Source organism: Lutra lutra, chromosome 8, assembly GCF_902655055.1.
Source record: "Lutra lutra chromosome 8, mLutLut1.2, whole genome shotgun sequence".
Classification (NCBI taxonomy): Eukaryota; Metazoa; Chordata; class Mammalia; order Carnivora; family Mustelidae; genus Lutra; species Lutra lutra.
The window spans coordinates 12,510,059-12,524,939 of record NC_062285.1 but is presented as its reverse complement, the minus strand read 5'-3'; the positions used below and the strand labels follow the sequence as shown (position 1 = coordinate 12,524,939).

Sequence of the window (14,881 nt, the reverse complement as noted above, 5' to 3'; positions counted from 1 at the left end):
AACAGAATTTAAAATCCAAAGTGCATTTATATCATGTATTCCTCTAACACACTTTTGGGGGGAAAAGAGCCCTTTTAATAAACACTAATGTCAGTTAAATTTAAAGAGTGCTCTCCAAATTTGACCTGTTGGTTTTGTATACCAGAAACACTAGTAAGAATGTAACTAAGAAATGGTCACATTTTAAGAGTTGTAGATATAAAGCACAACTTAATATTCTGTCTTAAATACATGTTGATAAGGAGGGGAAAAATATATTGCCTTTGTTTAACATCAGAACAAAATACTGAAGCAGAGGGTAGGTAATGTGAAGCAAAATACAGGCATTTTATTGGACAGCAATGAATGAGTTCAGTGGCAAAATAAGACCAAAAACATAACACTCTGAGACTATTTATATTCTTCTAAAACTATATGGTTTGGGCCAGGGTTTGGGGATATGGTGGTGAGAACCAAAAATTTAATCACCCAAGTTGATTTCCTACCTGCTTCACCAGACTTGGCTCTGAATGAATTTCAGTTATTTCCAAAAACTAAATCTCCCAAAGGATGAAGAGTTTTCATCACTGAGGATATTTAAAATAATACTGCAGCCTCTAAAGACAATTTAAAAGAAGAATTTCCCAAAAATGTTCTGAGCAATGGCAACATTGCTGGAGTAAGTAGACAGCTTCCCAAGGTGATTATTTTGAAGGGAACAACTCTCATTTGGATGTATAAGTTCTGAAATGCTTGTTTAGAAAACAACAATAAAAACAACAGTTGAATTATTTTGCCACCTCATAGCAAGAAATAAAAATAGGAAAATCAATCAAATGAAAATCATTTAAAGTTGTATTTGTTAATTAACAAAGAAATGTGACAACACAATACAGCCCTATCTGACAAGCACTCCATACAGGGGTCAGAGCTGAAGCTAGGAGGAAAACCTAACACATACCAGTTGGGAAATATTGGACCAAGTTTTAGATTTAACATTTTTGGCTTCATTAATACTCTAATTTAAAACTGCTATGAGGACTTTAAAAATGAGGTCATTTCCAACAAGTGAAGTATTATACAATCAGGTGCCCTCTACCTACAGTTATCAATCACATACTGTTACTCCTATCATATCCTAATAAGTAAATTCTTCAAAAATAACCAGGCTTCCCTACTAGATACAACCACCTACTTATACATAAGATTTGCCTCTGTCAATCTTTTAATACATAAAACTTAGCCTATCCATGGATTCTAATGAGATCAAATTATATTATACATATTTTTTATAATATTCAAACAATGCCACATGCAATATTAATGAAAAGAATAGTATGTCAGCACTTATCAACTTACTTTGAGCGCTGAAGACTTCGAGGAGAGACAGGCTCATGACCTTGCTGCTTGTCAGCAGTTACAGGCTGCTGTGTGGCCGATTGGGAAACCGGTCCTTGCTTAACTACTGGAGTACTAACCTGCAATGTCAAAATCTGGTGAGATGGCTTCTATTACACAGATAAATCCCACAGACACTAGATAATAGCAAAGTACTATCAATCAGAAGTCCCTGTTATTTCTATTCTTTAATAATTCTTAATATAACATGAGCTGACCTGTTTCATAATAAAATGAGTATCAGTGATATAGACATATTTAATTGTGTGAATCATGCTCATTTAAGTTCCCAAATCCACACACCCCTCCAAACTTAGCTGGATAATCTTAAACTCTGAAAAATATAGAGATTTAAAGAATTAGAATCAAATAAAGTTCATGTAGTTAGAAGAGTCTAGTTTTGAGACTAAAATCTAATTTCTTCATAAATTATGAAGAAAGTCTTCATAATGGCCTAGGGCCATAAGACTACTTTCTTAGCACAATAGCACAAGAAACTAGTTCTCCTAATGTTGAACTCAGTTTTCTTTCCAATACACTAAAACAGCTCTTCTGATTTACTGTTACTTTTATATCAATAAAAATTAATGTTACCACATCCTACAAATACAGCTGCTCAAATTTCAACCACATATGCAGACAATTATAGACTGGTATATTAAGAAAACGAGCTATGGCCCATAGAAAATTCAACTGAAGTAGTCTTCAAAGAGATGTTACCCTATAGAGGTGGAACAATAGGTCCGTGACTATCAGTGGGGATACATATACTATATATTCAGATGCCACAAAGAAAAAATGCAAGTAGTTTCAAATGTAAGACCCAAATTAAGGCACAAAGGCAGAATGAGAGCCGTTTCTAATTAATTAAGTCATACTCTCCAACAGCAGTTCTTTAAAATTTTTTTTCTTCTTTTTGGGTTATTTATTTGCGCAAGAGAGAGAATATGGGGAGGACAGAGAAAGGGAAAGCAGACTCCCTGCTGAGCTAGATCTAAGGACCCTGAGGTCATGACCTGACATGAAGGCAGATGCTTAACCAACTAGGTGATCCTGGCACCCCCTTTTTTTGAGTTATTTTTTTTTGATTAATATTCTCCCAAACAAACCTCAACACCCTGGCTACTTCTGAACATAAAAGAACATTTTTCAGGACACCTGATTAAGCGGCTGCCTTCAGCTCGAGTCATGATCCCAGGGTCCTGGGATCAAGCACCGCATTGGGCTCCCTGCTCAGCAGAGAGCCTGCTTCTCCCCACTCTCTCTCTGCCTGCCACTCTGCCTACTTGTGCTCTCTGTGTCAAATAAATAAACAAAAATCTTAAAAAAATTTTTTTTTCCTAAGGTCTACATATTACTTCTTACTGAATGCCCACTTTAAAAAAAAAAAAAAACCTTGGAAGTTTTCAAATGCAAAAAACCGATAGCCATATGCTTACAGGATTTGAAATGCTAACTTTACAAATGACTGTAAAACGAACACTACCACTTACTTCACTTTTAGTCATCATTTATTGTACTCTAAAGATACTACCCTGAGGATGAGTTTTAAGCTCTAGTAATAAGGTCTCTATTGCTGAAACTCACATTTTTATCTTCTTCCATCAAAATGCAGGCAAACAGTAAGAAATTACATAATAAACTAATACTTTTTTTAAAAAAGATTTTATTTATTTGACAGAGATCACAAGTAGGCAGAGAGACAGGTGCGGTGGCGGTGCGGGTGGCGGGGGGGAAGCAGGCTCCCCGCTGAGCAGCGAGCCCAATGCGGTGCTCTATCCCAGAACCCTGGGATCACGACCTGAGCTGAAAGCAGAGGCTTAACCCACTGAGCCACCCAGCCACCCCAATAAACTAATACTTTTAACACAGAATTTAAAAATTCAGTCCAGATTGACCCTAAAACATACTTAGATAAATAAACAGGAAAGGGACAAGCCAAAAGGAAGGCCTTAAACCTTGCCTACAAACACTTTCAAGTTATGTTTCAATGCATTTTTATTTTTAGGCTTCTGTTTCTGATTTGATTTCAATACAAAAGTTTTGGCGGGATGCCTGGCTGGCCTAGGTTAGAGCATTCAAATCCACTACCGGCAATGAGTTCAAGCCTCACACTGAGTAGATTGCATTGCTTAAAAATAAAACCTTAGGGGGGTAAAAAAAATCTTTGGCATTAAGAATTAAAATAGCCCGCTTTTAAATTTCCTAAATTTACAATTAAGAAGAAGACAATTGCAACTTGCATATGCCAACTTCCAAATCTTTTAATGTTCTGCTGGTACAGTACGACTATAAAGCAAAGAATGAGTGTAAGTGGGAGGTGCTTACCAATTTGCGGGCAAGACTAAATGATGTAATACAAATCTGAGTGTAGCATTGTTAAGGTCCTGTTTATAGTCCAATCAGAAAAGACCAACAATTTTTAACTGTGCTCTGGGGAGTCATCCATGAAAGACCTTGCCTGGATAAACACAGGTAGTACAGCTGAGTAAAATGGGTTCTGTGTTCAGAAAAGACCAAGGACTCAAATTCTGACTCCACAACAAAAAACAGATTTCACTGAAGGCTTCATTTTCTTATCTAATAAATGAAGCAAACAGTAGTTGATTCTCATGATAGGAAGTTAAAAATAACACATATATAAAGCTCTTAGCACAAAAATGGACTCCTTTCTAAAATAAAAGTATGGGAGGAAAAGCCACGGGAAAACCTGTTCTCTCCTATCCTTTAGAGCTAAAAAATTCTACAAATATTAAGACAATTAATACAACAAGTATTGAGACAATTATTCCACTCTCCATGTCACAAATCCCAAAGTCAGGAAGAAAAAACAATCAGCATGTAAAAGCACAGGTGATGGGACACCTGGGTGGCTCAGGCCATGATCTCAGGTCCTGGGATCAAGCCCCATGTTGGGCTCCTCACTTAGTGAGGAGTCTGCTCGTCCCTCTACCACCCTCCCACTGTGCTCATACTCTCTCTCTCTCTCTCAAATACAATCTTTAATAACAATAGTAATAAAGTGGCAGGTGCAATTCCCCTCCTCTAGCCCTCAATTTATTGAGAATCTAACCTGTCTCTATTCTCACCCATCATTCACTCCACCACTACATTCTAGAAGAGGGCTTTTTTTACACGACAGATTCTATAAACATTAAGCTTATTTTTCCAAAAGTGAGTGCTTTCTTTTCCAAATTTCCCTCAAAGGCAACATACCTTTGGCTGTGATGAAACAGGAGGAGTACTAATCAAAGGTTTGATTGGGACTGTGTTAGTCTGAGGTGTGCTTATTCTTGGAGACACATACGATCTTGGGGATGACGCATCAGAAGTTAAAGACATTGGAGACTGATTAGATGGCTGGGCTGTGAAAAAGTGAAGCAATTAATTTTAAATAAACCCACACTTCTGTGATACATGTGCAGAGGTCTTTCCATCTCTCCACATGCCACCTGAACCCCAAAAGAGAATGCTCACTTATCTGAGAAAGTCTGAAAATACTCAATGGGCCCACACGGACTAAAATGAGCTGTGGATCGGAACCAAGGACACCCAGTGAGTGCCTCTCCCAACCGCCTTCTTAGGTTGAAGCAAGAAGGTAAGCCTGAACCTATTCTCATATGGAAGGCATCCGCACCATTCTTATTTCTTTCTTAATTTACATTTAGGCCTTTATCTCCTGCCTCATGAGACTAACCCTGAGGGTTATAAGTCTTTTTCACTACTATATTTCAATTTTAAAATAAGTATTCCTGGCTCAGTTTATCAGTTTTCTGAATTGGGGCTGGGGGACAAGTCAAAGTGACCCTTTCATTTCTCCTTTGTTCCTATGTATGTCTCTTTCCACTGGATGCTTTCACAGAAAAGAGAAATAGCTCATTCAAGTAGGGACTTAAGCATTTCCCTTTCCTCTGGCCAAAAACCATCGAACATCGAAGCTGAACCAAACTTCAACTCTTAAAATATAATCAATGTTTCACAAAGATTGAGGACATACCAGTTTACATTCACCTTTGGGGTAAAATATTTCATTGACAAACTTTGATTTAAGTATGTATTACAGATTTAATGGCAATACTGCAAGATAAATGTCAATGCTTGCCTCATCTCAAAAAATAAAAATACTGTATATACTAGCGTCAAAAAAAAAATCAAACATCAAATCATTACAGCTAATCTCTTTGAAGACTAAGAAAAATTTGCTATGAATCCCCCTCCAAATCAATATACAATTCCAGTGATACCTAAGAAAATGAATACCTTGTGTAGAGAGCTGAGCAGCTTGAGAAATCAAAGAAGTTATGTTGAAAGCAGACGGTCCAGCAGTAAGAAACTTATGAATTATGGACTGCAATGAGGCTTGTGTCACAGCTGCTGTAAGAACTAAAAACATATCTTAAATTAAAATAAAAACTCAGAGGTATATTAAGGCATTAGTAACAACTCAAAAACTCAAAGGAACCCCAGAGAAAACTGCCGTGTTTCAAACTGGAACTCTCAAAACAGAAATCTAGAAAATAAAATGGGTCTAGAGATAAATGATCTGAGGCAGAGGAAAAAAGCTTAATGGATTTATAGTATGGAAAAACAGTGGTTTCCTTTGCACTAAAATTTAGGTGCTCACTGGAACTTCTGATTATACCAGAAACCTATTCATTGATAGCTAAAGGGCTTTACATGTAATATGGCATTACATGTAATGTCATCTTACAAAAGGTAGGTTACAAATGTAGCTATTTCATGCAAATGCTTTATTAGACAAGCTAAGCACTCAAACCCTACCAACACCATCTCCAACAATCTTTTAAAAACAGACATTAAAAAGCTAGGTAATTTAGGAACAGCATGGATTTTTAGAGTACAAGATCTTTTATTCTTGACATTTTCTTATGTTATTACTTCGAACTGTTTTAAAAGCCCCACTTTCCCTAGTAAGACATGTACCTATCAAATAGGAGAAGGGCACAGTTATCTAAAAAGAATAAAATCAAAATGCAGAAAAGTACAATAAAAACAAAGTTATTGACCAACACCTGAAATAGCTCCATTTTTAAGATAAAGGAAGAACTTAACCACTTACTACTACTGATAAATACATTATGTGACAACGTACATAGGTCAAAATTGACTATTCTAAACAGAAAATTTTGCAATGCTCTTACGACTATTTGGTTTGTGAATTAAAACTACATCCACTTTTATTCAGACTTCTTTGAATCTATGTAAGTAATTTAGTAGCGTAATGAAAAGCAAAGTTGGAATTAACAATGCAATTAACTAGGAAAACCAGGATAATGTTATCCATTACCTCCCATCTCAAATTTTTTTTTCAAGTATTTTAAGAAGGAACTACCTGAATTCCCACTTTTAGTAGTCACCCTATTTTTAATACTCCAAATAATTATTTACTCATATACCAGAGGTTTTTTTGGAAATGTGCTAGAAATTCAAGTGTTTTTGTATCAGCTTTGGGAAATGTTTTTTGTTTTAACTTAAAAAAAATTTTACCATACACATTAGGCAGACACAACAGCTTATCTCCAGTAACTACCAGGTACATAGCAAGTCTTAAAAAAATACAGAAAAATCCATGTATTGCTAACTCAATTACAATACTGAAGGCTTTAAACAATGGAGGATATGAACTCAAAAGAATGAAGCTCAAATGTGAATTTCAAAATGAAACAAAGATCATTCCTAAACTGGGGATTTCACTAATCACAGAATTCTACATAATGCAAATGAATTAAAAAATTTGTTACTATGAAAATTTACCTTCATTTATTTTTGATATGTCCACATTAGAATTATTAAGTTGCAGTGTGGCTTGCAAAGCAGGAAGCAGCTGTCTGAGAAGGTTTGGGTCCTGAAGTAATGGAGGTATTGGTGACTGTGGAACAGGAGAAACAGGGATTGCTGAAGCAGATGTTGGAGGTGCAGATGTGGGATTCAGTCCAGAGGCAGAAGATGTGGAAGGAGTTGTGCAAGAATGTGATACAGATTTGTCTCCTGGTGTAGACTCTAAGTAAAAAGAGATAACAAGGCTGAAAAAATTACTTGAATAGAGGAAACTAGAACATCAAAAAAGCAGCTTTCATGTGCCAAACACCTAACTCAAGTAACCTCATTTAATCTTTGCAAGGTAGCACAGAGGGGGGCTCAGTAAATATCTGTCTGATTAGAATAATGAAGCAGACACTTTTATATCCCAATTTCATTGGTGAGAAAGGTCTCTGAACAAGAAAGAATAAGTAACTTGCTTGGTATCACAAAACCTGGTAAAGCAGTGATTCAACCATATTTGTGTCTGATTCCAAAAGTACCTTGTTCTGTTTCAAACACAGTTATGTATTAACTACACACTCAAATAAGCTTCTATTAGGATAAAGGGACAATTCTCAGGACTTCATTTATGATGAAAATGTTTATGATCACAATAACAACCCTCCCAAACATGACAATGGTCTAAAAACAAATCAGGATTGCCACTATCGCAAGCACCTCCAAGAATGCGCCAAGGGGATCAGATGAATGAGACTCTGACTTTGAATAGTTTTTATAAACAACTGAGCTTCCAGGGACACCTGGGTGGCTCAGTTGGTTAAGCTGCAGCCTTTGGCTCAGGTCATGACCCAAGGTTTCTGGGGTGGAGTCCCACATCCAGCTCCCTGCTCAGTGGGGAGCCTCTTTCTCCCTCTCCCTCTCCCTCTGCCTGGGGGATCTCTCTCTGACAAATAAATAAATAAAATCTTAAAAAAATAAAATGGAGTTTCCAGATTACATACTTTTCTTTGGCAATTAAATACATAAAGCACCTAAGCTCTATCTGTAGCATTTAAAAATTACTGGCACTAAAAAGGATCCTTTTTAAATAGCAACCCCACCCATGATACTCTATATTCAGTATTTAGAAATAAAAAAAAGTGTAAAACATGTATGGAAAATTAACATTATTTGAAACCTCTCACTGCAAATTATGTATACAGAGTCAACACAATCGTGATCAAAACCTCAGCGGCAGTTCTGGCAGCATGTGACAAACGGATTCTGTTCACTCATTTGAAAAAGGTAAGGGCTAGTATAGTCCTGAAACTCATAAAGAAAAAGAACACAGCTAGTGAAATGTGTCTTGCCCGTATAAAAACTTACATTTAAAACAAAACCAATTTAATGTAGATTTAACTTCTACACCTATGTTCAGAAGTCTTTACAACTAGGAGATGAAAACAGGAAGGTATGCAGGAAATTCACAAAAAGCAAACCTCACATTCAAATCACTGACAACCAAAGTACTCTTAAGGAACTCCTATCAATCAGAAAATACAACGTATTCTGCAGAAAAACGAAAAGGGGGGGGGGGCATGAAATAAAGACATTTCATAGAAGAGACCTGAATGGTTTTAAAAAATCACATAAGATGGGGCACCTGGGTGGCTCAGTTGGTTAAGCAACTGCCTTTGGCTCAGGTCATGATCCTGGAGTCCCAGGATCGAGTGCCACATCGGGCTCCCTGCTCGGCAGGAGTCTGCCCCCCTTCCTCTGACCCTTTCCCTTCTCCTGTTCTCTTTCTTGCTCTCTCTCAAATAAAATCTTAAAAAAAAAAAAAAATCACAGAAGATGATCAACTTCACTGATAATCAGGAAAATGCAAATTTAAATCAAGAGGATATCCTTTTATGCTCACCAGAGTGAGAGAAATTTTTTAAAATCTGACACCACCAAAAATTAGAAAGGTGTAACAGGAACTTAACATTTCTGGTGGAGACTAAACTGATAGACCACACAGGAGAGTGAGTTGGCATTAACTAAGAAATTAGGAGATGCAAACACTCGATGACCCAGTATTTCCCCTTAGTGAAACTATGATGTATATAAATTGGGAGAAACATTCAACAATTTTTATAATAGTATGCTTTTTATTTTTTTAAAGATTTGAGAGAGAGAGAGAGAGAGAGAGAGATCACAAGTACACTGAGAGGCAGGCAGAGAGAGGGAGGAAGCAAGCTCCCTGCTGAGCAGATAGCCTCATGCTGAGCTTGATCCCAGGACTCTGAGATCATGACCTGAGCTAAAGGCAAAGGCTTAACTGGGCAACCCAGGTACCCCTGCTTGTTTTGATTTTAACACAAAACTATAAACAAACTAAATGTCCACCAACAGAAAGATGAACACTTAACTATTTTCATACCACGGAATTTTACTAATACAGTAACTTTAATGGAAAAAAAAAAAAAAAAGGAGAAACAGAGAACCTCTGGGTAAAAACATTAAGACTCAACTAATGTTCATATATATTCTTACAATACTGGCCCAAAGACTAAGTATGAAGATCTGCTAAAGTATCTTTAAATTTCTCATATGCAACCATTTCTTGAAGATTTCAAGTTCAAATATACATTATATAACCCGAATTAAAACTGCATTATGTATGAAAGTTCCAGGAACACTGCATCTGAGTATTAGACTGCTACCTAATAACTGTAAATCTTCATTTCCAATTCTAAGAACTAAACATTCATTAATCTTCACATCCCCACAAAGCTGGGAATTACTAGCAAACTTAGTAGAGAGGGATATCAGTCTTTTTATATCACCACGGTAATCAAAGAACTAGGGTCAACAGCTCTCTGAAGTATGGACCTCACAGCTGCTTTAAAATATATTTCATGGCTATGTTTATCAACTACGATCAAAACTCATAAAGTCTAAGACATTTTAATTTTTGTAAATCACGCATTTCAAAGGTAGATTATTCAGGCAGACCTCTGGTATGTTCAACTTTGCTGTCCTGGATTCAGAGAAGTATACCGAAACTTGAATGACGTAAGATTTTCCCTAAGTGAACCTGTCAGTTATTGCATTTTATGGGGTAATTACAGATGACAGTATGAGTTTTCTCCAGGATCATATTCCTTAAGGGTCAGCTTAGGGGATATACAGCTTAGGGGCATTTTTAATTAATGTTTAAACTGAAAGAAGTTCTGGGGCACCTGGGTGGCTCAGTTGGTTAAGCTTCTGCCTTCGGCTCAGGTCATGATCTCAGGGTCCTGGGATGGAGCCCCACACTGGGCTTCTCTGCTCAGCAGGGAGCATGCTTCACCCCCTCCCACTCTCTGCCTGCCTCTCTGCCTACTTGCGATATCTGTCAAATAAATAATTTAAAAAATTTTAAAAATGAAAGTAGTTCTGTATTTTTACTTTCTGCATGAACAATCAAATTAGTACTTACATACCTTTGAAATGATCGTTACTCTTTTTGTTATTTTTATTGTGGCTTTCTTCTGTTTTTAATGATAGGAGTTGGGAGAAGGTTTAACTGTTTTCAAATGTACTTTGATGCTGCTAAATCTACCCAAAGATTTCAAAAATTAGCAGAGCTTAAGAACTCTTCAGTGTTGCCCTCCAATCCAAGAAAAGGAAATACCCAATAGAAAATACTTATCACCATAAAGAAATAAAGTAACAAATACTAAGTATCCTTAACTCCTAGTTTATTCACTCTCAGGAGAAGTTTCCTTTGACGTTTTCTTAGAGAATATCACTGTTGACTAGTAGGAAACCAGCTGATACTACATACTACCTGTGAGACCCTTAACAGGTAACATCTTTATCTAAATGCCAGAATTTTTCTATTAAAAGGTCTGATTGTGATTATTAGTTTTCAACAGAATGTGTATTAGAATCATCTATAAACGAAACAAAACAACAGATACCTGGGCTCCACTCCTAATGAACCTGTGGAGGCCCAAGCATATGCTCAACTTGTAAAAATTCTATGGGTGATTCTGACATCCCTTACTGATTTCTGAAAAACAGATTATAGAGATTCCAAGGTTGCTTTTAACTTTATTTATTTATTTATTTAAGATTTTATTTATTTATTTGACAGACAGATATCACAAGTAGGCAGAGAGGCAGGCAGAGAGAGAGGAAGGGAAGCAGGCTCCCTGCTGAGCAGAGAGCCCCATGTGGGGCTCGATCCCAGGACCCTGGGATCATGACCTGAGCCGAAGGCAGAGGCTTTAACCCACTGAGCCACCCAGGCGCCCTGCTTTTAACTTTAAAAACCAAAGGAAACAAAACCAAAATAAAGCAGCACAGCACAAACATACAGGAGTGAGTGAAATTATGATAAGCTCCAAGACAGGAAAGTGCTGTATCATTTTTCCAAGGGAGGTCTTCAGCATACTATTTTCTTATTGAGGTATAACTGACATACAATTACTATTATCAGTTTCAGGTGTTCAGCACTGTTATCTGTATATACTGCAAAATAATCACCCAACACAGTCACGTAATTCTTTTTCTTGTGATGAGAACTTCCAAGATTTATTCTCTAATCAACTTTTGAATATGCAACAGAATTATTAACCACATAGTTGCCAGACTGGACATCACATTTCCATGCTTTATTTTTTAACTGGAAGTTTGTACCTTCTGACTTCATTCACTCATTTTGCCCCAGGCAACCACCAATCTGGGCTCTGTAAGTTTGGTTTTTTTAGATTCTTCACAGAAGAACTTCCACACTATTTTAAATAATGGCTCCACTCACCTCGTTTCCCTAGAAGACACATCCATACAAATGCCCTTCCAAAGCATGTTACATGTTAAACATTTTACCTATTACTTACCTCAATCTACATGTGTAACTGAGAACAACATATTGAGTTTAAGAATTAATATAAATATAAAATGCTAATCGGCAGTGTTAGTTTTACCATTACAATATTACAAAAGGGGGCGCCTGGGTGGCTCAGTCGTTAAACATCTGCCTTTGGCTCAGGTCATGATCCCAGGGTCCTGGGATCCAGCCCCACATCGGGCTCTGGCTCAGCGGGACGCCTGCTTCTCCCTCTCCCATTAGCCCTGCTTGTGTTCCCTTTCTCACCGTGTCTCTGTCAAATGAATAAATCAAATTTAAAAAAATATATATATATATTTAACAAAAGAAAGGTATTGGTTGGGTACCTCTCCTCTGTGTTCTGGGTGCCTTAACACAGGTGTATTACATTGTCCCGCATCTTCTATTATATAGTTTATCTTCCCATTCTATTAGAACTTGAATTTCTTCAGGAGAGGGATTCTGTTGTTATCTCCCTCTGTACCCCTGGTACAAAACAGGACTTGGCACCAAGACGGCATCAACATTTACTTGTTGTTCTTTGTTGAATGGGTGCCCAATTCTGCAATAAAGGCCCAGGTTCATGTACACGTGCTCTCCCTCTTAACCTGTAGGTTTGGAACTTTATGATAATGGGGAGGAAAGCCTAAGGTCTCCATCCATAAATAACTGACAAACAGACAATTAACAGCTTACTTTATGCTATTTTCATAAAGGTAAATGTATATAGTCTTAGAGATAAATTTAATTGATGTAGGCTTACTTTAAATAATCTTGCAAAATACTAAACCTCCCTTCTTTTTTTAAAAAACACAGAAAGGAAACAGAACTATGTGGAATAAATAAAAAACAGTCATCAAATAAACTTTTCTGTATGTTTAATTTTAATTAACAATTCTATTTATCTGAAACCTCTTGATCTGGAATCCGTTAAGAAGGCAGGCTAACATACTAAACATGCTTATACAAATTTGTATCAAACTAAGTATTAAAAAATAAGAACTTGGACCTTTGAAAACAGTTAAAGACAATTAAGTATATATAAGGTAATAAATGTAGTATTACAAAGCCATATCTATAGGCTCTTCCACTTTTAAAGAATACCATCCTCCAGTCTCATTCCTTAAACGCAAACTTTCCCAAGTATTAAAAAAAAAACACTAGCTTCCTTTGAGCAGTTTTTCAGTCTCTTCCCCTAACCTTTTTAAACTTAAACTAAGTCACTTTCACATCTGACATTTCTAAGACTTACAGACCTCTAAACCAACTCTTTCATATGAGCTTTAAAATGTTATCCTCTGATTTTTTTAATAAATGCTTTAACAAAACTGTCCCTTTAGGCTTGTAAATACAATTATTCATTCACATTTCCAATGCTTACCAGTAGGGGGCGTAAAGTACCAAAGACTAAACTTCACATATAACTCAAATAGAAATCTGTTAATATACTCTGACTCTTTAACGTTTAAAGTACTATTTACCTCTTCTAACTCTAGGCACCATTCAAAGTATCCAAGAGTATAAACCAAAGTCAAAATCTATTTCTGACCTACATTTTTCTGGTATGCCAAATAATTCCTTTTAGATCTACAGTAAGATTAAAAAAAAAAAAAAAAGACATTGCACTTAAAAGAGTAGACAAATACCATATTGCGTTTCCAATCATAATTTCCTCTGATGCTTAGACAGTTGCTGTAATACTCAAAGCGACATGTGAACAAAGCTCAAACCACTGGCACAACAAGGCCAGTCTGTTTTGTTCTATTTTGTAGTAGTGATGTTACACTGACGATTAGGATATGGAGAAGTTACAAAGGAAAGAAGTATTTCAATGTAGGAAATAACTGTAATAAGGTAGCTAGGTGACAGCACCTGGTATATAATGTGACTTTCATTTATTTTTAATTTGTTAATTCATGAATACATTAAATCATATATCCACCCAGAATCTTTACTATGCATTTACAAAGATATGTAAGTATGGTGCTGATGTAAAATATATTAAGATGTATTTCTACAACCTACTTTTTGTTCAACCGAGGAAATCTTTATGGTAATACATATAAAGGATAAACGTATTTTGAAACTTTTTAACAAATTTTATTAACCAATTTTATTAACAGATTAACCAACTTACTCCCACCAATTGTGCTTCCCCATATTCAATTCGTAAGTCGCTAATCTTAAGGGAGAAAAATCTTATTTTAATCTTAATTTCCAGTATACATTGATAATATTTCTGTTTAAAGTTTTTTCCCCTGTGCTCTGATACAGGTCATAAAACTTACCATTTTAACCAGTTCCAGGTTTACAACTCAGGGGCATTAAATATTTATACATTATCGTGCAAATATTTCACCACCATCTATCTCAAATTTTTTCTATCTCTCCAAACAGAAACTCTATAACCAATTAAAGAAGGGTTCCTCATCATCCCATGCCCTAGTAGCTACTATTCTTTTTGTCTCTACTAATCTGCCCATTTTAAGTATTGCATATTAAGTGGAATCACATCTGTCCTTTTGTCTGGCTCACTTATACTAAGGTCTTCAAGGTTCACTATGTTGCAGCAGCATGTGTGAGAATCTAATCCCTTTTGTTTTTTTAAAGATTTCATTTATTTACTTGACAGACAGAGATCACAAGTAGGCAGAGATGCAGGCAGAGAGAGAGGAAGGGAAGCAGGCTCCCCGCCGGCAGAGAGCCCGATGTAGGTAGGGCTCGATCCCAGAACCCTGGGATTATGACCTGAGTTGAAGGCAGAGGCTTTAACCCACTCAGCCACCCAGGTACCTCTCTAATTCCTTTTTAAGGCTGAGTAATATTACATGTCTAACACGTTTTATTTATTTATTGTCTATCAGGTGATGGACACTTGGG

General features: G+C 36.4%; 1 protein-coding gene across 10 annotated transcripts in view; it reads right to left on the bottom strand.

The window, feature by feature from the left end:
- The window catches only part of WAC (WW domain containing adaptor with coiled-coil), an 86,179-nt gene that overhangs the window by 5,052 nt on the left and 66,246 nt on the right, over positions 1-14,881 (bottom strand). For all 10 annotated transcript variants that reach the window (XM_047739434.1, XM_047739435.1, XM_047739438.1 and 7 more), the window contains 4 exons: positions 7,153-7,398; positions 5,638-5,760; positions 4,594-4,742; positions 1,339-1,457 (listed from right to left, as the gene is read on the bottom strand). In XM_047739434.1, the coding sequence (XP_047595390.1) occupies positions 1,339-1,457; positions 4,594-4,742; positions 5,638-5,760; positions 7,153-7,398 (637 nt within the window). The remainder of the gene's footprint in view (positions 1-1,338; positions 1,458-4,593; positions 4,743-5,637; positions 5,761-7,152; positions 7,399-14,881) is intronic.